At 36.2% G+C, this 25763-nt stretch overlaps 2 protein-coding genes and 2 pseudogenes across 2 annotated transcripts; 2 read left to right on the top strand and 2 right to left on the bottom strand.

Annotated features, from left to right (window-relative positions):
- Positions 1-208: 208 nt before the first annotated feature.
- LOC131616383 (disease resistance protein RUN1-like) lies at positions 209-5557 on the bottom strand. Its single transcript, XM_058887702.1, has 6 exons — positions 4919-5557; positions 2824-3925; positions 2672-2728; positions 2301-2576; positions 1470-2198; positions 209-1375 (listed from the first exon to the last, which is right to left on the bottom strand). Exons 1-6 carry the CDS (start codon positions 5413-5415, stop codon positions 791-793), a joined length of 3246 nt encoding a protein of 1081 aa, XP_058743685.1. The 5' UTR covers positions 5416-5557; the 3' UTR covers positions 209-790.
- A 1258-nt stretch (positions 5558-6815) lies between these two features.
- LOC131616380 (disease resistance protein RPV1-like) lies at positions 6816-10865 on the bottom strand (annotated as a pseudogene).
- Positions 10866-16813: 5948 nt separating this feature from the next.
- On the top strand, positions 16814-22948 carry LOC131616379 (disease resistance protein RUN1-like). The gene is made up of 5 exons (XM_058887695.1): positions 16814-17453; positions 17640-18741; positions 19152-19427; positions 19549-20328; positions 21173-22948. The coding sequence occupies exons 1-5, from the start codon at positions 16951-16953 to the stop codon at positions 21800-21802; spliced, it is 3291 nt and encodes a 1096-aa protein (XP_058743678.1). The 5' UTR covers positions 16814-16950; the 3' UTR covers positions 21803-22948.
- Positions 22649-24824, top strand: LOC131616388 (putative disease resistance protein RGA4; annotated as a pseudogene).
- Positions 24825-25763: the final 939 nt, after the last annotated feature.

Raw genomic sequence — 25763 nt, 5'->3', positions numbered from 1 at the left:
ATTGTAAAGTACCTTGAACCAACATGAGATTTATTCACTGTTCGTTTTGCTGATTGTCATTTTGATGAATCAAAATTTTCAGCATTAGGGAAAGAGAATAAGTTGAAAAAAGAGATCACTTGGAATGAATTATTATTATCTCATATTGATCCTTGAACGAAGCAATGTGAACTAGAAGTTGAAAAGATAATTCATCTGCAAAACTTAACAAATCAATTATCAGGTGCATTCACCGATCCAAAAGGTGTGACTAAATCATATTCCAGCTGCAAATGTTCCAATAAAAATTGATATTCCTGTTGGACAATCCAATGAATCTCAACCACACCTGAGCGTGGTATACCAATCGGTTCAAAAGATAAAAAATCCTCGAACAAGAAAGGGAGTTAAGAATAAAGATGACCCAAGTGAGAATATAGAAAATCTAAAAGAATTCTCGGACATAATAAACATTTCATCTCTATAAGAGATTGATGAGGTACCTGTCACTCATGAAAATAAATAGATCTCGATAAATTATGTTTAAAATAGAATACAATGGTAAAATGGATAGATGCAATTGAAGCATAATTAAACTCACTCTACAAAAGACAACTTTTTGAACCTATAGTCCAAACACGTAAAACCAATTAAATATGAATTAAATATAAATGGATTTTCGTACGAAAACGAAATAAAAAAATAAAATTATGAGATGGAAAGTTCGACATGTCCCCTATGTATATAAAACACAATGCTTCCCTCCATCCTGATTCAATGAAACAAAGGAATCCCATTTGTGACAAAGGATTCAAAAATTGTTCAAATCTTTATCTCTTTGCTGGTTCAGGCATAAACATGCACCCATTTTTTTTCCAAATCCTGAAAATAAACTTTTATTGGCCTTTGGTACTGTCCCATTAGACGATGTTTGCATGTTCACTTCAGGTAACGGCTGCGGCAGCACGTTCAATTCCATCTTAATTGATGAATCAACTTCCATAATAACTGACTGGCCATATATTAGACAAACAGTTGTCTTCTTAACAATCAATCCATGCCCAAAAACCACATAAATCTCGACATCGTCACCAGGTTCTAGATTTGATATTACATTCTTCCAATCTTCATCAATAAAGGACACCACTGTGTCTCGCTTGTATATATGGATGGTGCACTTTGTGTTATTAATGATCAAGACACTAGTAAGACATTCAACTGCCATGGTTTCAGATGTTGACGAGTAAACAACACGCAAGACTATTCCCTCCATGAGACAATTAATATCCTTAGGAATATGAAATGGTGCCGAAGGTCCATCGTTTGTATAGGCTAACCAAGAAGGATAATTTCCACCCGGAAGGAAAAAATTGCTCGAATCATTGGTTGTTGATCCCTGTATCATAAGCATATGTAGTTATTTATACAATTATGCTATTGAAACTAAGAAGCTAGTTGAAACGAAATAGCCAAAAGGATAGAGTAGGAACCTGTGGTATGCGCTTGCAAAGAGTATCCATGACTGTGTGGCAACTTCCCATTCCAATCAAATGTGATTTCAAGGAAAGATTTGAGACGAGCGAGTCTTCCAAGTCTGTACGATTAATATCATGTTGATCAACAAGAATTCTTTGTAATTCTTGGGCTAGTTGAACCTTTGAGTGGCATTGTATCCAAACAGTTCTGAGTTGTGAAAGGCTCCTAACAATTGGTGTTAGAAAGCCCGAGTTATTGTTCTGTACATTGATGGAAGCTAAAGACAAAGCCATTGTTGGTGACATCCAAGACCAAATAACAGAAGGAAAAACATCAAATGATAATCCTTCATATCCACAAAGAGAGATATATCCGATGCTTTTTGATCGTACTACTGAATACATCTCCTCTTTCACACCTGTATCTTTTATGACCAGTGTTGTCAAGGATTCCATCTGCACTATGCTTTCTTCAACCTTGTCAATCTTTGAACAACCGGAAAGGATGAGAGTTTTCAAAGACTTCAATTGATTTATCGTCTCTGGGAGATTGCTAAGACTTGTACAATCTTTAAAATTTATCAGAAGAATATTCCTCAGATCCCCAATGGACTGGTGTACCACAGACAAGCTTGGACAGTCTTTCATAATGAGCTTTTCTAGATTTGGCAATTTCGAAAAGTCTGGAGTGCTTGTCAAGTACTTGGAATGACTCAGATTGAGAATTTTCAGCTTCTCCATCAGCTGAAAAAGATAAATGTTTAAAATAAAAATGAAATTTTCATTGAGTTTACAACACTATTGTTATCAAATTTTTAGTTTCAAAATAAAATAACTATATATCACCTTTGTTTCATTCCAAACTTGTTTAATATTGCTGCGCTTTAACTCAAAAGCAACTAGATTTCCCAGATTAAAGTCACCAGGTATACATTCACCAGTAAATCCCTGCCAATGGAGCCATCTCAGTTCTTGAGAAAGATGCTTAAAATCTCCGATAAGATCAACGCCATGAAGTTGTAAAAGTCTCAAATTCTTCATCTCCTTGAATGTATCAGTTTCGAAGCAAACATTGTTGGTGCTTTGGGAATTCATAACCAATCCTTCCACCGTTTTTGTTCCCTGCATGTAAAGAAAACATGTTTGTAATGAGCAATTGAGCATTACAATGCAAACACACTCAAAAGTTTCAAATTATATACAGAGAAAGTTCTTACACCGTTTTTGTTGGTGCTTTGGGAATTCATAACCAATCCTTCCACCGTTTTTGTTCCCTGCATGTAAAGAAAACATGTTTGTAATGAGCAATTGAGCATTACAATGCAAACACACTCAAAAGTTTCAAATTATATACAGAGAAAGTTCTTACACTATTATCTGTCAATACTTTATGTGCATCCTTGTGAAGCCACAATCGACTACGTTTCTCAGGCTCTTTCTTTGATTCTTTACGAACAATCTCTCTTCCCATGTCTCGTAGCAAACCATGCATTCCAAGCTTGTTATTCTTTTCGACTTTTAGAAGGCTGCGCTCTATGAGGACAGTTATTCCAACATCAGAATAAGGTCCACAGCCATCTAGAATCTCTGAAACATGGGCCCTATCCTTCCCAATAAAGAAACAACAAATGTCAAGAAATATATCCTTTTGAAGATCATCCTCTAAACCTTCATAGCTTATTTGGAGTTTGTCCTGCACTTTATCATTTGGAATTCTCTCTAATTGTGATAGTACATATTCCCAAAATTGTTCTGGCCTGCCACGCAAGTAAGATCCAATAACTTCTAGAGCCAGTGGTAATCCTCCACAGTAAGCAACTATACTTTTTGAGAGTTCAACGAATTCGTCTTTTGGATTTGGTTTCCTGAAAACATGCCAACAGAAAAGCTCAAGAGACTTGCTTTCGTCCATTTCCTTTATACTATAGATACGGTCGACTTCAAGTAACTTAAGTATACGCAAATCCCTGGATGTAACAATCAATACAGTTCCCGAACCAAAACATTTACTGTTTCCGCATAGGGCTTCTACTTGCTCAAATGTGCTCACATCATCGAGTACAACGAGTGCCTTTTTTCCAATAAATCTTTTCTCAATTGTGGCTATCCCGTCTGGAGTGTTATGTATCTTTTCATTTGTTTTCGAAACACTTGAAAGAAGCTGTTCTTGTAAATGATTAATCTCTCCATCACCTCTTTCACAAACTTGTCGAATATCTCCAATGAAACAGTGTTTTAAAAATTTGTGATTAAAATTGTTGTAGATAGCTCTGGCAGTTGTTGTTTTACCAGAACCAGCCATACCCCAGATCCCTATCAAGCAAACTTTGGTTGAATGCTTTTCAATAAAGTGAATCATTTGTTGCACACGGGTATCCAATCCAACTGGAAACTCGGTAATTTTCAATAATCTACTTTTTAGCTTTCTGGAAACATCTTGAACTATTTCAGAAATTAACTCAACTTCATTCCTTCAATAAAACACAAAGAATGAATATAAATAAATTATTTGAAAGATTATTATAAGCTGAAAAGTATGCCTCATTCCGCAATAAAATTCCTTTAATGTGTAATTGATTATTGAAGTTGTTCTTGTAAATGAATATAATTGATTTTTGACATGTTTTGCTTTTCTGAAGTGTAATTGATTTTCCCTTTAAAATTGATTTTACCTCAAACTAAGATTTATAACTTTTGAATCTAAAATTCTTAACTCACTTTGCAAGAATGTATGCCAGCACAAATCATTTTATCTTCAATTTACTTTTAATAATAATAATAATCAATTTTACAAAATCAATTTCATCGTCGTCGCTGAACCAAACATGCATTAGCTATGACTTTGTTTGATAAGACACATTTTTAAGCTTATGGCTTAAAATTTCATATGATAGTTTAGATCTGTTTAATAACGGTGTTTTCATCACGAGCTTATAGTTTATTTTACTAACTTATATTTATTTTTCAGACGTTATTTCAAATAACATTTTGGCTTATAGCTTATAGTTTATCATTTTTTCTTCCAGTTTTATCCTTATTATTTTATCAAAAACACACTTTTGTCCTTTTTAGTTTATTTTAATTTAAATTGAAATAATTATGTATTAAATATTTTTTATGTCATTTTACCATTTATAAGTTAGTAGTACCGTTAATTTTACCAATCACTTCAATTAGTTTATCCTCTATAACTATCAACCATCATCAACTATAAACTATTGATCATCAGCTATCAAGTCATAAATTATAAACTAGATAGCTTATAAGTTAACCGCTATTTTGACCAAACTCTATGTTTTGGAAGTGATAAAAGTGATTTTAACCTATTTGATTTGGTAAAAGTATAATTGATTTTGGACTCTAGATCTGATTCTATTTAAAAGTTATTTTTAAATTAAATTCACTTTTATACAACGTTTGAGTCACTTTTAATCAAAAAGAGAAAAAGAAAGAAAAAAAGTAACCTGAAATTTTGGAAATCCCATCCAATTATAGTTCCAGCTTCGTTTAGAGCAGTGGTCCATTTGGATAACATATGCTCCATTCTTTCCCCTCCAGAGCTTCTTCTTTTTGCAGTTGCTTGCAAAGCTCTTCTATAACCGTCGTTCTGATGACGCACCTCGGACGCTTCAACATGGTAAAATATAGGCAGAACAATCTGTCCAGTAGTTTTACAGCAGTTCATAATATGAACAAGCTCTTTAAGACACCAAGTAGATGTGATATAAGCTCTGGTGAAAACCACTATGCAAATACGAGAAGCTTCAATTGCTCGCATTAGTTCTGGTTCAAGATCCGTTCCCTTTTCGAGGCTCTCGTCGTCGAGAAAAGTGTGGATTCCGGCATCAGTGAGGGATTTGTGGAGCTGAGAAACGAAGCTACGACGAACGTCTTTGCCTCTGAAGTTGAGGAAGACGTCGTAGACGAATTGAGGAGCGGAGGAGGAGGATGAAGAAGGCATTGATCTTCGATGAGATGTTTTCAAGTCAACTCTTAGAGATTATGAAGTCGGAGTATGGAAAGCTTAGCTTATAATAATTGGGTGGTAGATAGTTGGAATATTGAGACCAGGCGCTCGTTTTTTCAGGTCTTTAAGAAATTAGTATTTTTATACTACAATTTTTTTTTTTAAACCAAATTTTGACGTGAATATAATTTTGACCAGGGTGTGCATGTAGGGGTGGCAAAACGGGCCGCCCGCCCCGCCCGACGCCCGCTCTGTCTTATGCCCGCCAAAAAACGAGCGGGGCGGGCATGCCCGCCAAGTAAAATGGGCATCAAAATCATGCCCGTCCCGCCAAGATGGCGGGTTGGCGGGCGGCGGGCTTACCCGCCTATTTTTATTTATATTTTTTTAATAGATTAATATGTTTTTTTTACCTTTTAATTAAACTTTTCACTTATTTTTTAAAACAATTTTTTATAAAAGTAATTTTTTAACAAATTTACTCTAAAAAATATTACATATGTTTATAAATAAATGTATAAAATAAACCATCAAGAATTGCAATTACTATAATTAACTAAAAAAAGAGTGAGTTTTGGAGGAGGAGTGAGTTTTGGCGAGCGGCGGGCTTTGGCGGGGCGGGTATGGCGGGCAGCGGGTTTTGGCGGGGCGGGCTTTGGCGAGCGGCGAGCCTAAAATCCCAACCCAACCCGCCAATTTTTGGCGGGTGCGCGGGCGGCCCGGCGGGGCCCGGCCCGTTTTGCCACCCCTATGTGCATGGTTGTAAAATTAAACCAAAAATCATATATTTACTTTTTTTAAATTAATTTTAATTTGGTTCAGTTCAATTTAAAATCGATTTAGAATTAAAAATGAGTTTTTTTTTGTTTGAACTAGTTTGATATTGGATATTTCTCAGAACCGGTTTGAGATTTAAATTTTTCTAGAACGGGTTTTATCTGAATTTTTTTTTTTTTTTGATAATACTGAGGGCTTAAAAAAGCCCGAAAAAAAAAAAAAAAAACAACTACAAATCAACTAAGGGAATAGAAATCCCCACAGCATCGAGCTCTAAAAGATCACTAAGAAAATCAGGAGCTGTATCAAAAAAGATAAATCTCTTATCAGTGCATCCATGGTTGGCTAAACAGTCCGCACACTTATTAGCATTCCTATAGACATGCGAGATAACTATCTGAATTTTTTTTTATTTTATCCAAAATTTTGTTACCTAATTTTATAAATGTGTTTTTTTTAGTAAGGATTCTTTCACAAATTAATTCTTACTTAAACACCAAGATGATAACTATTTTTCAAAAACAACTTTAAAATTATTATAAAAATTAACAATCACTAATTAATTTATAAATAAAATTTTGTAAGAAAAAAGACAAAGAAATGATAAGAATAGGAAGAACGCTTTGTATTCCAAATTCCTAATCAAATATTGTTCAAACCTTTATCACTATGCAGGTTCAAGCATAAACATGCACACATTCTTTTAGGAAGTCTTGTGAATATACTTTTATTGGCCTTTGGGGATGGCAGCATTTTGATGATAGGTGGTGACTGCACCTTCACTTCCGGTGACAGATTGATTTTAACATTAGTGGATGCCTCCACTTGAACATAAGGCGATAGTTGCACGCTCTCTTCGGCTAATGGCTCCATTTCCATGTAAGTTGATGAATCAACTCCCGTAGGAATTGATTGTTCAACTTCCGTTGTAACTGACTGGCCATATATTAGATAAACACCTGTCTCCATAACAATCAATCCATGGCCGAAAGCTACAAAGACTTCAACTTCATCACCAGGTCTTAGATTTGCTGTTACATTCTTCCAATCTTCATCATTAAAGGACATTGTTGTGTCTCCCTTATATATCTCGTTGGTGCACTTTGTGTAATTGATGATCAAGATACTAGTTAGACTTTCAGCTCTTATGTTTTCAGACGTCGATGAATAAACAACACATAAAACTATTCCTTTCAGGTGACAATCAATATCCTTAGGAACATGAAATTTTGCCGAACGTCCACCTGTATAGGCTAGCCAAGAAGGATAATTGCCACCCGGAAGGCAAAAATCGCTCGAATCATTGGTTGTCAATCCCTGTATCATAGGCGTGTGCTTAGTTAACTACGTAATTGTGTTATTAGAATGTGCTTTAAGTGAGTGTCAATTGAAATTCCAAAAGGTGAACATGTTAAAGAAAACAACAGTATGATACTAAAAGAAAATGTGCTTTGAAAGGGGACACCTGATCTAAAATATTGACCAGATGTAAATGCTACTCATAGCAATTTAGATTTAACATAGTAAAATATAATAATAAAAAGATAGAAATTCCAAGAGGATAGATATATAACCTTTGATATGCTCTCGCCAAGAGTATGGATGACAGTGTGGCAACTTCCCATTCCAATCAAAAGCGATCTCAAGGAAATATTTGAAATTTGTGATGCATTTGATGTTTCTGATCCGGAAAATTTTACTTCATATTGGTTCTCAAGCACTTTTCGTAAGTCTTGAGTTAGTTCGATACTGGAGCGATATTGTACACAAACAGTTCTGAGTTGTGAAAGGCTCCTAATTATTGGTGACAGAAAGCCCAAGTTATTATTCTGGACATTGTTGGGAGCTAGAGACAGAGCCATGTTTCCAAATTGGAAAATATGGGGTGGCGAATTCATTGTTGGTGACATCCAAGACCAAATGAGAGAAGGAAATATATCGCGTGATAATCCTTCGTAGCCACATAGGGATATATATCCGATGCTTTTCGATCTTATTATTGAATAAGGCACCTCTTCTATAGCTGTATCTTTTGCGATCAGTGTTGTCAAGGACTCCATCTGCACTATGTCTTCTTCCAACTTGTCAATCTTTGAACATCCAGAAAGGATGAGAGTTTTCAAAGATTTCAATTGATATATCTTCATTGGGAGATTGCTAAGACTTGTACAGTCCTTCAAGTTTATCATTAGAAGACTATTGAGATCTCCGATGGAGTGGTGTACCACAGACAAATTTGGACAATCCTTCATGATGAGTTTTTCTAGATTCGGCGATCTTGAAAAGTCAGGAGTGCTTGTCAAGCACTTGGAATGACTGAGATTGAGAATTTTTAGGTTCCCCAACAACTACAAGAAGTCATATGTTTAAAAAAGTTAGAGAAAAAATTGAAAATGAAATGGTGGCAAGACAATAATTGTTATTCTCATCAATTTTCAGTTTCAAAAGAAAATATTATCACACCTCGGTGTCATTCCAAACATGTCTAATATTGCTGTGTTTTAACTCAATAACAACAAGATTTCCAAGATAAAAGCCATTGGGTATAGAGTTGAAGGTGGATTCTTTCCAATGGACCCATCTCAGTTCTTTAGAAAGATACCCGTAATCTCCAGTGAGGTCAACACAATCAAGTTGTAGAAGTCTCAGATTCTTCATCTGCTTGAAAGAATTAGCACTGAAGCAAACTCTGCAGCTTCTTTCCAATTTCAAAACCAAACCCTCCAGTTTCTGTTCCCTAAAGATGAAGAAAAAACCAGAGAAAAGTAAGGGGGGACCTTTTTTCGTTGTAGATTCAAGTGATATATAAAGCTAAAGCCTACAACAGCGTTGTCTTGGCATCTTTGATTATGAATCCTACAATTTTGAGCCGATAGTTACATAGAAAAAAATAATTCAGTAACAAAGAGTCTCATGATAATGATAAGATTATAGAGGGTGACTAAAGTTCTTACAGAATTTTTTGTCAAAATATCATTTACATCCTGGTGAAGCCATAATCGACTACGCTTCCCAGGTGTTTTTGCTGAACTTTCCCGAACAATTTCTCTTCCCATGTCTCTTATTAAATCATGCATACCAAGCTTGTTATTCTTTTCAATTTTTACAAGGCTCCGCTCTACAAGAAGAGTTATTCCAATACCAGCATGAAGTCCACAACCATTTAGTATCTCCGTAACATAGGCTCTGTCCTTGCCAACAAAGAAACAACATATGTCAAGAAATGTATCATTTACCATATCATCCTCTAAACCATCATAGCTTATTCTCAGTTTCTCTTGCACTCGATCATTGGGAATTCTCTTTAGTTTTGAGAGTACACTAATCCATTCTTCTTTTGACCTCTCAGATAAGTAAGAACCAAGGACTTCAAGAGCAATTGGTAATCCTCGACAGTAAGCAACTACGTTACTTGAGAGTTCACGAAAATCTTCTATTGGACTAGGTTGTCTAAAAGCATGGCAACTGAAAAGCTCGAGGGACTCACTTTCATTCATTTCCTTCAATAAATTAAGTACGCGTACATCTCTGGTTGTAACAATTAATACACTTCCCGGACAAAACAATTTAGCATTTCCACATAGAGATTTTAATTGTTCATAAGCGGTCACATCATCAAGTACAACAAGTGCTTTTTTCCCCCCAAGTATTTTCTCAATCGTAGTGGTCCCTAACGCAATACTATGTATCTCTCTATTTCCCTTTTCAGAGACTTGTCTAACATTTTCAATGAAACTTCTTTCCACAAATTTGCGATGAATTCGATTGTTTTACCAGATCCGCCCATTCCCCATATCCCTATCATACAAATTTTCTTTGTTTGATTTTCAATAAAGTCAGTCACATTTTGAACACGGGACTCCAATCCAACTGGATATTCGGTAATAGACAAGAATTTTCCGTCAAGCTTAGCCAAAACATCCTCAACAATTTGCTGCACTAGTTCACCTTCACTCCTTATATGTTAATAAGTATAAAACACAGAGTGAGCATGCTTTGTGAAAAATAAAATAAAAACCCAAAAAAACTAGCAAGTGTTGATGTACACTTACCTGTAATTGGCAACATCCCAACCAGAGAAATTAGCAGCTTGGGTGAGTGCACTCCTCCAACTAGACAGAACACATTCCCTCTTTTCCTCTCCTCCCGAACGAAACTCTATTTTATTTGCGGTAGCTGTCAAAACTTTTCCAAAATCATCCTTCTGGTGGCGCACAACCGAAGGATCAACGTCATAAAACACTGGGACAACCAACTGGCGATTATATTTGTGACATTCCATGATTTTTTCAAGCTCAATAAGACACCAACTAGATTGAGTGTAGTTTTTGGAGAAAACAAGGATAGAAATACGAGAGCCTTCTATTGCTCGTGACAGTTCTCGTCCTAGCTCGGTTCCCATGTGAATCTGACTGTCCATGTAAGTTTTGATTCCTGCGTTTGTGAGTGTAGCATAGAGATGAGAAACAAAAGATTTACGAGTATCTTTCCCTCTAAAATTGATGAACACATCATGTATCCATTGATGATCGAATGAAGAAGAAGAATTATAACCCATTAAGTTGAATAGAGTGGATGACATGGTTTTAAGATTTGAAGTGTTTGTAATGTGATGACTTCAATTATTCATTTTCAACATTTAACAGTAGAGAAGTCTACTTGGACTGCTATCATGAACCAGAACCACACAATCATATGGCCAAACAAAAGTCTATTTATTTATTGTAATTTGTAATTAGTTTTTAAAAGTTCCACTGTCAAATTCATGAAAAAGTAAAGTTATTGGTAAGTCAACTTTGGGTACATTGCAATATTCTCAGCAAAATCTTACATTCCGGCTCTGAAGTCTGCTTGATCATGAGTGCAGTTGAGAGGGGATGACGGCGGAGATGTTTATAAGTCGGCATTGGTACGAGACCCCTTTTTGAGGGTTGCATTACGCGCCAACCTCGCCCATCTAGTGAGAAAGTGGTCAACTAGGCGCTTCCCATTTAGAATCTCCCATGCGTCCGTTCCAATGACAGTGTATTGAGCCGAGGTCATTTGTGACACGTGGTCTAAGAAATAAATAGACATCCATACGCACTAAACAAGAAAGGGAATTTCTTTTCCTGAAACACACCTCTAATCCAAAAATGTCCTCAAAAAATTTTAGACATGCAGACGCACTGTACATCTAGGAAGAGTATCTCGGATCCACCTGCCGCTATTTGACCGCCATATACGTACATCTCGGATGTACTAGCATCTCGTCCATAGTCTGAACAGGGTTTCTGAATGTAATTTGGGGAATTTTTCGTAACATGAGTCGACACATGTTAGGTACAGAAGTTTTATAAAAACAGAAGTTTTATAAAAACAGAAGTTTGAAAGTTATATATGTCGATACATAAGCTGATGTGTCGATTCTTGTCTTAAAAAATTCTATTATGAGTCGACACAAAGCAGTATGTATCGACACATACTGTGCATTTTTCTAAAAACAAAAATTGGAATATATTGGAGTCGACACATATGAGCATCAGTCGATACATGCTGTGTTGGAAAATCAAAATTTTGAATTATGAGTCGACACATGAGGGTTTGTGTCGACACATATTGTTACGAAACCGAAACATAGTTTTATAAAAATTGTTTTAGACATATCTTCGCGACCGTAACTCTGATTTAACTCTCATTTGAAGCGTTGGAAAGCTAATGTAATGAACTATACCATGATTGAATAAAATGATTCCTAAAATGTAATTTCCTAGTGCTTGTATTAGGATTAATGATGAATTATGTAGTGTTAACATAGGAGGTATGCCCTTTGTTACGATTTGACGTAACCATGTCATAGTGCAACATGAATTGTGTTTTTCTTATGACGATACGATGTTATTGATATGATGATGTGTATTTTCCTTATGATGATATAATGATGCCTTGTGATGAATTAACAATAAATATACTTTTCTTAAGAAGTTGAATTAACCGTGTTATGTCGTTACTTGACTTGTGTACTATGATGTTGGTTGTTATTATGATAAATATTATGAATTGATGATGTTATGATGATGTGTGTAATATGAAGTCTATGATGAGGTATGAATAACATGATGAATTGATGTTGTTATGACGATGAAGTGATGGCCTCTATTGGCGTTTGTTGAAGGCTTATGCCTTGTGGTTGCATAATTGTTATTGTTGTGTTGCATGTTGTGTCACATACATTGAATTTGTGATGATCTGGATTGGCAAACTACGATGACCTGGATTGGCAATTTACGATGACCTGGATTCAAAATCTAAGATGGCATCAATCCCATTGTGTGGATTGAGTGCAATTTGTGATGAAGGTGTATACCTTGTTGATGCCTCTATTTATTGGAAATTTTATGATGATGGTGTATTCCCTATTAACACCACATGCATTTGCATCGATGTCAGTCTCATTACATTTTCACGAGAATGATGAGGAAATGTTTGGCGATGCATATTTTTATAACTAATAATGTTATTATGAGTTTTTTGTTGTCGAATGTTTGTATAACTATTGATGATGATGATGAGTTGTTTGTCGTTGAATATTTGTATTTTACTTGATGATGGATGATGATGATGCTTTTGTGAAGTTGGTGAAATGTGTATAACTTTATTTTTCATATACTTATTATCATACGCTTCCTTATATTGTTATGATATCTCACCCCTTCTGTTTGAATGTTGCCTCCACGTAGGTAACGTGCAAGTATAGATTATTAGTGCGCTTTAGAGTAGCTTAGAATATGTTGATCTTCCTGTTCCTTATGTCGAGCCGGGTCGTGCTCTGATACGTAACACTGGGGGGGGGTTGAATGCTTAGTGACTCTTATTTCCTTTGATGATTGTTTGGAGTCTTTTGAACTTCGTATTATTTGAATAAATGTTGTTCATGCTGGATGTAGATTATTTTGATAACATTATGCGAATCTTTTCTGCTGCGTAATAAAATAAGAAGTTAAGAACTATGAATTTTTGTTTTGGTTCACGCATAATGTGTTATGTATCTATTTAAATGATTGAGCAAATTTAATATGTTTTGAGAAGTGTGACATCCTAATTGCATGTTTATTATCTAAACAATTTACTCTGATTTTATATTAATAAATGCCGGGGAAATTAAGGTGTTACAATGGTTATCTTGAACCCATCTTGAGGTGTAAGATCAATTCGGATATGGACGAATTGGTAGATTGCCCGAGACATACATCCCTAATGTATATAATCCCCTCAAGCGTGAGGCATGGTAAGGCGAAAAAGCTTAAGTTTATGGGTTGTCTTGGTAGATTACCTGGGATGTACGTCCCGAATATACATAAGCCCCCTAAGCGTGAGGCCTGTAAAGGGTGGGACGCTAAAGTATTTCGACGATTTGAGCTCCACTCCAGGATATGCATCCCGGATGTACATAAGTCGCCCAAGTGTGAAGCCCTTTAGGGGAGATGCACTTAAGTGCGTGTTACTCTTCTTCTCAGAGGGTCGAGATGGTTTTGATTCTGAGCAAGAGGAGATCCATTCTCTATTTCTTAAATCTGGGATGTACATGATGTGTTTACTAGAGTTTGTTGCCCCCAATAGGTCTTTGGATTTTTTCTAGTTTTTCAGTCGAGCATAGACGAAACCTCTAGTGGAGGTCTTCTTGTTGATAGGGTCGCAACATGTCGGAGAGTTTTAGTTGTGGACAGAGTCACCTGTCATATAGTATTACAAATATGAGTTAGGAACCATTCTGAGGAAAGGTGTCAGAGTGTTCTGCCAAATTTACGCTGAACATTTTGGGGCGCCCTCTTGGGTGTTGACCTGATCGGGTACCTCTTTTGAGTTTGTGGCGAACATTTAAACTATTTTGATGGTCGTTGATGCGACCAGAGAGTTTACTATGAGTTTGTGGCAAGCGTTCAGAGCGCTTTGATGAGCGTTGATACGGTCGGAGAGCTCACTATAAGTTTGCGGCATGCATTTAGAGCGTTTTGATAGGCGTTGATGAAACCAAAGAGCTCATTATGAGTTCGCGGCAGACATTCTGATGGTTGAAGGATCATACTTAAAGGGGGTCTTGGAATAATATGCAAATAGCAAAAATGATGCATCACTCGCTCGGGCATATAAGGATACATCATATCTGACCCACATGCCAACCATCTAGAATATAAGGAGATGGCATCCAGATGAGACGTCTCGCAATAGTCGCCTTATGGGCGGAAGGCAATGTCATCTGGTACATGACGGTCAAGATATACTCTAAATGGCTCGATTGCATTATTTCCTCTATATGGAGTAAATGCGGCAACACGTGGCCAATCCTTGTGTAGGTAGGCACAACTTCCCACCAAGTGATGCGAGAGAAGTGGAAGATGATTCATCCTTGAAAATGGTTTAGATACAATATTAATAATAATTGTAACAAATGAATTATGAAAATTTAAATCTAGCAGTCTGGTGTCAGCTAGCCCAAATATATAACTAGCATCTCACTGGATTCCTCTCAACCGAGCCTTTCGTGGCCTAGTAATTTTCCCCCGATGGAAAGATGCAGGGGGCACGTGACGTCATCTAGAGAGATGTTCATCTCGCCAATAGAAAGGTTGAAAGATGACATCTTTGAATGTAATCTCTCTACAAATGTCGCCTTCATGCCATGGTGTATGGTCATGTATGCAACAACACATGAAACGACAAGACCAAAATACCACATAACATCCCTGAACTAATAAACGTCGGCCTATACCAACTCCAATATCTTCTTGTCATGGTTTACCAGTTTTAAACATATACGCTATTGTACATATAAAAACAATATCACCATCAATTACGATTTAATTAGCTTAAAACAAATGTATTGCAAAAGTAAATAAATATGCTTCTCCTTCCCAAACATGCCTAACAACATGGTCTCCATGATATGAATTAAGGAGGTGTCATATCGGCCTCCTGGATAACTCTCTAAAGAGGCATCATCAGCGGGTTCCTCCTGGGCTTCAGGGGCTTTAGGTGTTGCTTCATCATCTAGGGACTCGTGGCCCCGTGAAGTTGAGGCATGAGACATAAGGCAACGAGAAGTAGAACCATATGGGTGAGGACCTCGACATTGTAAACCATCAAATGAGATTTCATCAAATTATGGCCCCATGGTCCTGCTAGCGTCCCTCTCATGTCGTACAAATGCGGTTTGGGACACACGACCGAGCCTAATTCTGTCAGGATTGTTTTCAGCCATTGCACACGCATTAAAACCAAATAGTCAAATAAAAAATGCAACCAAAATTCTGGAAGGCTTAAATTCAGAGATACATCTCCCAAAATTAGTTCAGAAAGAATCATGAGATGTATCTCCAGACAAAGCTCCGACTTTGCAAAAATGGAAGAAACTTCATTGCTTCCCAAAACTCCAAACAAATTTAAATGCATGTCCATTTATGCTACCTATTTCGATTGCACACTACCTAATGTAGCTTAAACATTTTATGTTTCCTAAAATGTTATTTGAAACATAAAAAAGGAATGAATTTTGAAAAACTTATCAAATTTAAGTTGTGAATGAGAAGCTTGAGTGGAGTGAGAACCTTTGTAGGGATAACAACATGTCGGGTCGGGTCGGGTGCGGGTTTCACACTACCCATACCCGCACCCGAAATCTCCACTCGAATCCGAACCCAAACCCAAAGCCTATTCGGGTGGCAAAACAACACCCACGCCCACACCCGTTGGGTTCGAGTTTTTTCACCCAAACCCGAACCAGCAACAAAATACATTTTTCCTTCAATTTTCTTACAACTTTCCACAATATTTTATATGTATAATATAATTAAATATATATATATATATATATATATATATATATATATATATATATATATATATATATATATATATATAAGCGGGTGTGATTTCGGGTGCGGGTTTCATATTACCCAAACCCGCACCCGAAATATCGGGTGGCACCCGAACCCGAACCCAAATCCAGTCAATTCGGGTTTTCACCCGTTGACTCGGGTTCAGTTGCGGGTGGGCCCCGCGGGTTCGGATCTGCTTGCCATCCCTAAACCTTTGTAGCAAATGAAGTAGAATACAGTGAGAAGTTTGATTGGATGAGAAGCTTGAATGGCTGAGGAAAATTACCAATACTTGGATTTTTTTATGGTTGAGTGAGTTATCAGAAAATGAAGGAGGTAGAAGGAAGGTTTTAGCTCAAATTAATGTATTAAACGCGTTCGGGGATGCATCTCTGTACCACCCACTAAATTGTGAATTAGTAGTATTTACGGAGATGCATCTCTGGATTGACCTCATACACATTCGGAGATGAATCTCCATATCAAATTTTGACAAAATACGAGTTTCTCATCAATTTATACTGAAGAGTGCGTGAAAAAAAGTCTATTAAAAGATACATTTCTAAATGTTAAAGATAATTGTGATTTTTCACGTTAACGTGAGAGCACCGAGAAAAGTAAGCACCAACTATACCAATTTGCATCTCTTCTCCTACCCAAAATTATAAAACTATACCAATTTTTTTGGAAAAATACACTAACCATGTATTAAAATTACATTAACACCCATCTAATTTTAAATTACTCCCAGTAACTTTCCCTAAGTAGATATACCACCGGAATGTTTTAGTGACACACCAATTGTAGGTGTTTTCAACAGAGTTGAGCGTTGACTTTTACGTGCTCTTCATCATCCATCACCAGTATCCCCATTTTCTTCTCTCATAACTACTCATCCATGTCTCATCTTCCTTTTGTCGCCCCTCCTTCCTCTCCAAGTTCCGGATCCCAATGGATCTACGACGTTTTCATCAATTTCAGAGGAAAAGACACTCGTGCCAATTTCGTTTCTCACCTCTATGCAGCACTCTCAAACACTGGAATCAACGCTTTTCTTGACGACCACAATCTTCAAAAGGGAAAGAAACTTAGACCAGAATTAGTGCGAGCAATTCAAGGCTCTCAGATATCCATCGTTGTTTTCTCCCAAAACTACGTTGATTCTAATTGGTGTCTTGATGAACTCGAACTAATCATGCAATGCCACGCTATGGGTCATCAGCTTGTTATGCCTGTATTTTGCGGTATTACCCCTTCGGATATACGTCAATATGCTGACAAAACTGTTGCACAACCTTCCAATAGCCTCCCACATGATTTGGTATCTCCCTTTTATGATTCACGAAATAAAGCACTCACTGATGCTTCTCATTTGGCTGGTTGGGATATGAAGAATTATAGGTATAATATATTTGTCTATGTCTATTTTCGTAATTACTCGTATTATGATTATACATCTGCAGCACGAACACCTCTGAAAAAAGTTCTTGTTCGCTTATATTTGAGATCTAAGCAGTATGTTTTAAGCTTTTAACCTTTCATTATTGATTACCATTTTTGTCTTTTGAAAAAGATTTATTGTTGCAGTAATGAAAGCATTGTTGTGAAGGAAATTGTGGCCCATGTTTTGAGAAAACTAGACAAAAGATACTTACCTGTCCCAGATTTTCCAGTTGGGCTAGAATCCCGTGCGGAACAGTTGATTCGGTTTTTAAGACAGAATACAAGAGGAGTTTGTTTAGCAGGGATTTGGGGAATGGGAGGGATTGGGAAAAGCACCATTGCTAAAGTTGTCTACAATAAACTCTATTCTGAATTTGAAGATCAGAGCTTCCTTGCTAGTATTAGAGAAGTTTGGGAGAGAGATAGGGGGCGAATCGATTTACAAGAACAACTTCTTTCAGATATCCTCAAAACAAGAAATATAAAGGTGCATAATGTTGAGTGGGGAAAAGCTATGATCAATGAAAGACTTTGCACGAAACAAGTGCTTGTTGTACTCGATGATGTGAGTACGCGTGAGCAATTAAATGCATTATGTGGAAGTCGAAATGGGATTGGTCCGGGAAGTATAATAATCATCACAACAAGAGATGTGCGTCTACTTGATTTTCTTGGAGTTGACTTTATTTATGAAGCGGAAGGATTGAATGCACGGGAGTCCCTTGAGCTTTTCAGTCGGCATGCGTTTAGGGAGGCGAGTCCAACTGAAGGTTTCTTTAGTCTCTCAGGAGATGTAGTTTCCTATTGTGGTGGACTACCATTAGCTCTTGAAGTCCTTGGATCTTATTTGTTCAAGAGGAGAAAACAAGACTGGAAAAGTGTATTATCAAAGCTAGAAAAGATTCCCAATGATGAAATACATGAGAAACTAAAAATAAGCTTCGATGGTTTAGAGGATCGCATGGAAAAGGATATATTTCTTGATGTGTGTTGTTTCTTTATCGATAAGGACAAAGCTTATGTTACAGAGATACTAAATGGTTGTGGACTTCATGCTGATATTGGAATAACAGTGCTGATAGAAAGAAGCCTCATAAAAGTTGAAAAGAATAATAAGCTTGGCATGCATTCTTTGCTACGAGACATGGGTAGAGAAATTGTCCGTGAAAGTTCACCTGAAGAGCCTGAGAAGCGTAGTCGATTGTGGTGTCATGAGGATGTAGTTGATGTATTGACTGACCATACCGTAAGAACTTCGTTACATTGCATTTTGAATTTTTTTATCATCTTTCATAATCTGTAAAAATATAAAAAACCAATTGGCCGAAAAATAGTGGGATTCATTATCTGACATGTGTCGGTCTTTGTTAAAAAGCAATATAAGAACAGTTTATGTGTGTCACTCTTCTCTTCTCCTATATACAGCTTAGGCTTAGGTCTTCCTATCTATTGCTTTGTACATTAGGTTTTCTGTCCATGTTAAAAATCTAATATACTAAAATTTTCAGTCATGTGTCTTCATGTAACAACTTGTGTTTTTGGAGAAGTTAGTTCATGAGAATTATGTCATTTTACATATGAAACAACTCACGCTGTACTTGTTACTTTTTGGTTACTGAAAATGAAGGTTTCCTTTTTATGTCATTTGTGTCATAGGGAACAAAAGCCATTGAAGGATTGGTTATAAAGTTGCAAATGACCAGTAGCCTTTGCTTCGATACTATTGCTTTTGAGAAAATGAAGAGATTGAGATTGTTGCAACTTGATCATGTGCAACTCATTGGAGATTATGAGTGTTTTCCGAAGCACCTGAGATGGCTTTCTTGGCAAGGGTTTCCTTTAAAATACACGCCAGAAAACTTTAATCAGAAAAATCTAGTTGCTATGGACTTAAAACACAGTAATCTCACCCAAGTTTGGAAGAAGCCTCAGGTACACATCACTAGAGTTTTTCCTTTTCAAATTAATGGATAATGGAAATAGTTATTCTTGCCACTGTTTCATTTTGCATCTTATCCTCTAAATTTTATTCAGAACTTTTATTTTCTTGTAGTTGTTGCAGAAGCTAAAAATTATCAATCTCAGTCATTCTAAGTACTTAAAAAGAACCCCTGACTTTTCAAACTTGCCGAACCTAGAAAATCTCATTATGAAGGATTGTCGAAATTTATCCAAGGTGCACTCATCCATTGGAGATCTCAAGAATCTTCTTTTGATAAACTTGAAGGACTGTACAAGCCTTAGCAATCTCCCCAGAGAGATATATCAACTGACATCAGTGAAAACTCTCATCCTTTCCGGTTGTTCAAAGATTGACAAGTTGGAAGAAGACGTGGGGCAGATGGAATCCTTGACAACACTGATTGCAAAAGATACATCCGTAAAAGAAGTTCCCCATTCAATACTACGATTAAAAAGTATTGGATTTATATCCCTATGTGGATACAAAGGATTATCACGTGATGTTTTTCCATCCCTCATTAGGTCTTGGATGTCACCAACAATGGATTCCTTAACTCACGTTCCTCCTTTTGGTGGCTTGTCAATGTCTCTTATTTCCCTGAACTTAGAGACTAGTAATTTGGGTTTGGTCTATCAATCAGAAATACTTAGCAGCTGTTCAAAACTAAGAAGTTTTTCTGTACAATTTGATTCAGAGGTTCAACTGAAAGAAGAATTCCGAAAACTTCTTGATGATCTATATGGTGCAGGTCTTACTGAACTGGGAACATCACATGCATCACAAATTTCAGATCTTTCCTTGAGATCTGTTTTGATTGGAATCGGAAGCTGCCACATTGTCATGGATACTCTTGAGAAGAGCTTATCACAGGTTCCTTCTCTGACCTCCCACCTTCTTTGATATTTATCACTACTTACGAGAACATGGAATTACTTTCCATTTTCATTTTCATCTTGAAGTGGTAAAAGATTCCTAAATATACAAATTTATTCAAATATCAATCTGAGAAACAAACATAAATCTTAAGGCCAGACATTTAACATAGAAGTGAAGTAACTTTTTAGATCCTTATTATATCTCATTGTTCTTTAGCTTTATCTTCATTGCATTTATTTGTTAATATCTATATTTATCACAATTTTTAGCTTATTTATACGCATACCACATGCTTAACTTTAGATGGATAGCTGAATAACTATTGAAGTTATACTCGGGCTTAATCCTTTGGTTATAAATGGAGAAAGAGGAACAAAATAAGAAAATTATATTTTGTTGTGAATGATATAATGGATCTTCTAACTGCACAATACAAACCACTAGCTCAACAATTTTTTTTAAGATGTTGATACTAGGCCTTATATATCATCAGACACTCTTCAAAGAAGTGAATACAAGTAATAGTAATGTGCAAGTAGAGCTAGTTAATGAAAACTCTTTCATACAGATTGATAAGGCCATATAACCCACCACCCAGAGAGAATTTGTAGACAAACATATATCTGCTATTATAATTGTTAATGTAATAGATGAGTTGTAGGAAAGTGGTAAGGAGATATATGAAAGGAACTATATTGCATGTTTTAATTGATCAGTTTCATTTAATATTTTTCTATTACACTATTTTGAGATTTTGACACAATAAACTGCAGGAAATGTCCTTTTGAAGAGCATAATTAGAATTACATAAATAACTAAGTATATGTTCATGATACAGGGATTAGCAACCGATTCTAGTGATTCGTTCCTTCCAAGTGACAATTATCCTTTTTGGTTAACGTATAAAGGTGAAGGATCTTCGGTACTTTTTCAAGTGCCTGGGGATAGTGGTGGTTGTTGCATGAAAGGAATAACTTTGTGTGTTCTTTATTCATCAACACCTGAAAACTTGGGAACCGAATGTCTCATTAGTGTCTTGATCATTAATTACACAAACTTCACTATCCATATTTACAAACAAGACACCGTTATGTCGTTTAATGATGAAGATTGGCAAAGCATGGTATTAAATTTAGGAGTTGGTGACAATGTGGAGATTGTTATAGCTATTGGGAATGGATTGATTGTTAAGGAGACAACTGTGTATCTAATATATGATCCTTCAAATGGTATTGAAATTGAGCCATCAAATATTATGGAGGTGGACCCATTGACCGACACAAAAATAGAGTCATTACAAGAAGTGGAAGTGCAACCATCACCTAATGCGAGAACGGGGCCATCAGCTGAAGTGGCACTACAACCATCACCTAAAATAAAAATGGAACCATTACCGAAAACAAATAGAAAAATCTTTACAAAACTTGCAAAGAAAGTGGGAGAATGTTTATGCTTGAACCAGAATTGAATTCTCAACAATTTTTTATCGGCAAGGCAAGCCTATTGTCCTAATATAGAGCTCTCTTGAGATCTCCACAATTCAATTCCATGAATGTGCTTCTTTGAGGAACAACTTGGGAGATGAATTCATAGCTAATTCTAGTCATTTGCGTAATAGTTTCAGTTATGAAATGTATTATATTTAAGCATTAAGAATAGAAAGTATATATTGTCTTCAAGCATCATTGAGTCAATGAGTATTCCTAGTCTAAAGACAAAAGGATTCTTAAACTCAAACATTTAAAGATTAAACTTCCATTCAACCAACTAATCATAAATCATTCTAAAGTTGATCAAGTGATAGAAATCATTAAGCAAAGAGATAAGAACACAACTTACAAAGGTTGATTCAAATAGTTGAATAATATAGAATGATCGATCAGCTTGGATTTTACAATAAAATCGTGCATATTTCAATACTGTTGTGCACCAAATATAGAATGTGTCAGCACACTGTCTATTGATAAACATGGTACTGATGCTATTGTTGAAGGGTGAACTGCGCTTGAAGAAATATGCAATTGTTGAAGTGACAATGTCTAATGTGGTTTCAAAACTTACCAGTACTATGTCACATTGTCACTTAGTTGAAGGATGTTTATGATTTTGATATGATTAAAATGCACCGCTAAGATTGATGCTTTTGTGTTTGTGTCATGGCAACTATCTAGCTGTTGTGATCTATATATGCATGAATGCTGATGGAAATGTAGCTGCAATCAATCTGAAAGGTGTGGCCATAGGTGACTCCTGGATTATTACATGTGTGTATTAATTGGATCATCGAGTAAAGGAATTGAGAGTGTCTCTTGAAATGACAACAATTGGCAAGAAGATAGCTGAAAAATGTCGTGATGTTCCGCTAGCAATCAGAACATTAGGAGGCCTGTTACAGGGTAAAAGTGAAGAAAGAGAATGGAATGATAATTTTGAAGTTGATTTTTGGAAATCATCTGATGATGAAGAAAGCATTATGCCTGTGTTGAAATGGAGTTACCAAAACCTGTCTCCTCAACTACGACAATCTTTTGCTTACTGTTCTTTATATCCTAAAGATTGGGAAATAAAGGAAGAGTTGATTCAACTATGGAAGGCACAAGGTTATCTCGAATGTCGAGATGAAAAGCAACTCATGGAAGACACTGGTAATCAAATCGTGAAGATTTTCTTCATGAATTCTTTTTTCCAAGATGCTGAAACTGACCGTCTTGGTGATATACGCAGTTTCAAAATGCATGATTTAGTACATGATCTTGCAATTATCCAGAAGTGACTGTTGTTATTTGGATAGTGCAACAAAAGTACCTGTACGAAGTCCCATGCATGTTATGTTGAAAAGTGATGCTATTAGTTTGATGGAGTCATTGGATGCAAGTAGGACACGATCTTTAATTTTGCTGTCTAACTTTTCAGAGAGTCTAACTTTTCAGAGAGTTGGAATGAGAAGGAATTGTTTGTCATTTCAAAATTCAAAAACTTGCGTGTATTGAAGCTATCACATTGTTCTTTAAGGAAGTTGTGTGATTCAATTGGAAAATTGAAGCACTTAAGATATCTACTTTTTACGGTATTGCGAAGGATTGGAAAGTCTTTTCTATTCCATAAGTAGTGTTGTTTTCTTACAAACACTGATATTGGAGGGTTGGAGGGGTGTAAAGAAGTTGAATTTTCTACAAAAGATATCTCAAAATTAATCAATTTGAGACATTTCAATATTGAAAATTTTAAAAATTAATCAATTTGACAATTTGAGATATCTAAATTTAGAAAATTGGAGGTGGGGGACAATATAATAGTGCCATTTTTTAAAAATTGGTTTTCTTTACTCACAAATATTGTTCAAGTCTCTCTATGTCAATGTCCATATATGAAGTATCTCCCACCAATGGAGCATCTCCCGTTTCTTAAGTCATTAAGTATATATTACCTTCATGACTTGGAATTCATATATTATGAAGAGCCTCTTTTATCTGAATCATTTTTCCCATCTTTGGTGAAACTCAAATTTGTTGGATATGAAAAGTTGAGGGGATGGAAGATGACGAGGGATGATGTAAATGATGTTGATAACTCTTCACAGTTATATATTATCTCCTTTCCTTGTCTTTCTATGAAACACAATGATTTCTCTCTCAAAAGACATGAGAAAACCGATAGTGAGTAGACAGGAAAATAAATGCAATTCTGCCAGCAGCTTCGAAGGTGCCAAACAACAATATGAAGAGAAGAGAAAGCAAGAATCAACAAATCAAGCAATGGCGGGGTTAGGAATATAGAGAACTGAACTTTTAACAAGAGTTTCTGAAGGATATTGATTGAAACAAACAATAACGGCATGAAGTCTCCTCTCTGTATATAAAATAGTACAATTAGTCTCACTCCCAGAAAAATATTGCAAAACACATACAACAAAGATAGTACCATATGAGGACAAATGTATGCCGAATCAAAATTTGTTGAAACTTCTACATTAGTTCAAGCACAAACACTGTCTCGTTCTTTTCGCAAGTTTTGTAAAGATATCTTTGTTTTTATTTACCTTCTGAGATGGATCCCTTCTCAAATTTGGTGATAGCTCCATTTTTGCATTAGGTGATGGTTGCAATTTGTCTTCCTGAGATGGCTCCATATTCATGTTAGTTGGCTCAGTTTCTGTAGTAACTGAATGGTCATATATTAGATAGCCAGCTGTCACCTTAACAGACAATCCACGCCCAAAAGCTACAAATATCTCTACATTGTCACCGGGCTCTAGATTTGATGTTAAACCCGGTAATAAATAATACCTATTACTTTTTGCTTGCCGCTTTACCGCTTCAGCATATGTGCACATAACGTAAGGAACTCTTTCGTAGATGCATCTACAGAAGTACCTTCTATTACAAAAAAATCGAGTTTCTTCCGTAGGTACATCTACAGAACTACGTAACGTTTCATATGTTCTGTAGATGCATCTACCACTACGCCAAATTTGGCTTTTAACAGCACACCTACGAAAGCGCTTTTGCCCAAAAGCGCTCTGGTAGGTTTGGCTAAAAACAAAATTAAAAATCACGCTAGAAAAGCGCTCTTATAGGGGGGGGGTAATGAAAGCGCTTTCTAAAAGCGCTCTTATAGGGGGTGGGTATGAAAGCGCTTTCTAAAAGCGCTCTTATAGGGGGTGGGTATGAAAGCGCTTTCTAAAAGCGCTCTTATAGGGGGTGGGTATGAAAGCGCTTTTGAAAGCGCTCTTATAGGGGGTGGGTACGAAAGCGCTTTTAGTAATAAAGCGCTGGTATAAAGGGGCATATGAAAGCGCTTCTGAAAAGCGCTCTGGTAGCCCTTTTTAAAATTTTCATAAAACTAAAACACGCTATTTTCAAAAACCCAAAACTCCTCCGTACATCTTCTTCTTCTTCCTCGCTCACGTACTCTCTGCTTCCTCGCTCTCACTCCCTCCGCCGTGGTATCAGCCCCTCCTCCGTCCCTCCGTCGTCGTCTCAACTAGCCGCCGTCGTCGTCTTCTTGCTGCTTCTCTCAGAATCAAAGTCTTGTGGGATTTTAGGGTTTTTCTTGGTCAAAATCAAAGTCCAGTTCTGCTTCTGTTCAGGTAAAGTCTTCCCACTATTTTAAGAGCAAATTGTGAGAATACTTTGAAACATGTATGAGAGATAATGGTATAGTTTACTCTAAAAGTATGATATCAAGCAAATAGTTTCTGGTTCTGCTTCTGTTCATAATTTCTGTAATGTAGAAATTTGTTTTTGTGTTGCTATCTTATTTGATCCTGAAGTGATAATGGTATAGTTTACTCTAAAAGTATGATAGCAAGCAAATAGTTTTTTCTATGTATCTTTGGCTTATGATTCATCATAATGGTATAGTTTACCATGTCCAATGTTTGACAAGTCTAATATATCTTATCAACAAATAATCATAGCCTGATATAT

This window comes from Vicia villosa, linkage group LG7 (genome assembly GCF_029867415.1).
Source record: "Vicia villosa cultivar HV-30 ecotype Madison, WI linkage group LG7, Vvil1.0, whole genome shotgun sequence".
In the NCBI taxonomy this organism is placed as follows: domain Eukaryota; kingdom Viridiplantae; phylum Streptophyta; class Magnoliopsida; order Fabales; family Fabaceae; genus Vicia; species Vicia villosa.
This window is presented reverse-complemented; position numbering and strand designations above follow the sequence as displayed.

What these genes read in the sequence shown, in the direction of transcription:
- LOC131616383 (XM_058887702.1), bottom strand. Translation starts at nt 5,415, where the DNA reads ATGCCTTCTTCATCCTCCTCCTCCGCTCCTCAATTCGTCTACGACGTC. An exon ending in AAGTATTGACAGATAATAGT is followed by an intron (nt 2,729 to 2,823) that starts GTAAGAACTTTC and finishes CTTTACATGCAG; the next exon opens with GGAACAAAAACGGTGGAAGG. An exon ending in AAAGCACCAACAAAAACGGT is followed by an intron (nt 2,577 to 2,671) that starts GTAAGAACTTTC and finishes CTTTACATGCAG; the next exon opens with GGAACAAAAACGGTGGAAGG.
- LOC131616379 (XM_058887695.1), top strand. Translation starts at nt 16,951, where the DNA reads ATGTCTCATCTTCCTTTTGTCGCCCCTCCTTCCTCTCCAAGTTCCGGA. An exon ending in ATGTATTGACTGACCATACC is followed by an intron (nt 18,742 to 19,151) that starts GTAAGAACTTCG and finishes TTTGTGTCATAG; the next exon opens with GGAACAAAAGCCATTGAAGG. An exon ending in AAGTTTGGAAGAAGCCTCAG is followed by an intron (nt 19,428 to 19,548) that starts GTACACATCACT and finishes ATTTTCTTGTAG; the next exon opens with TTGTTGCAGAAGCTAAAAAT.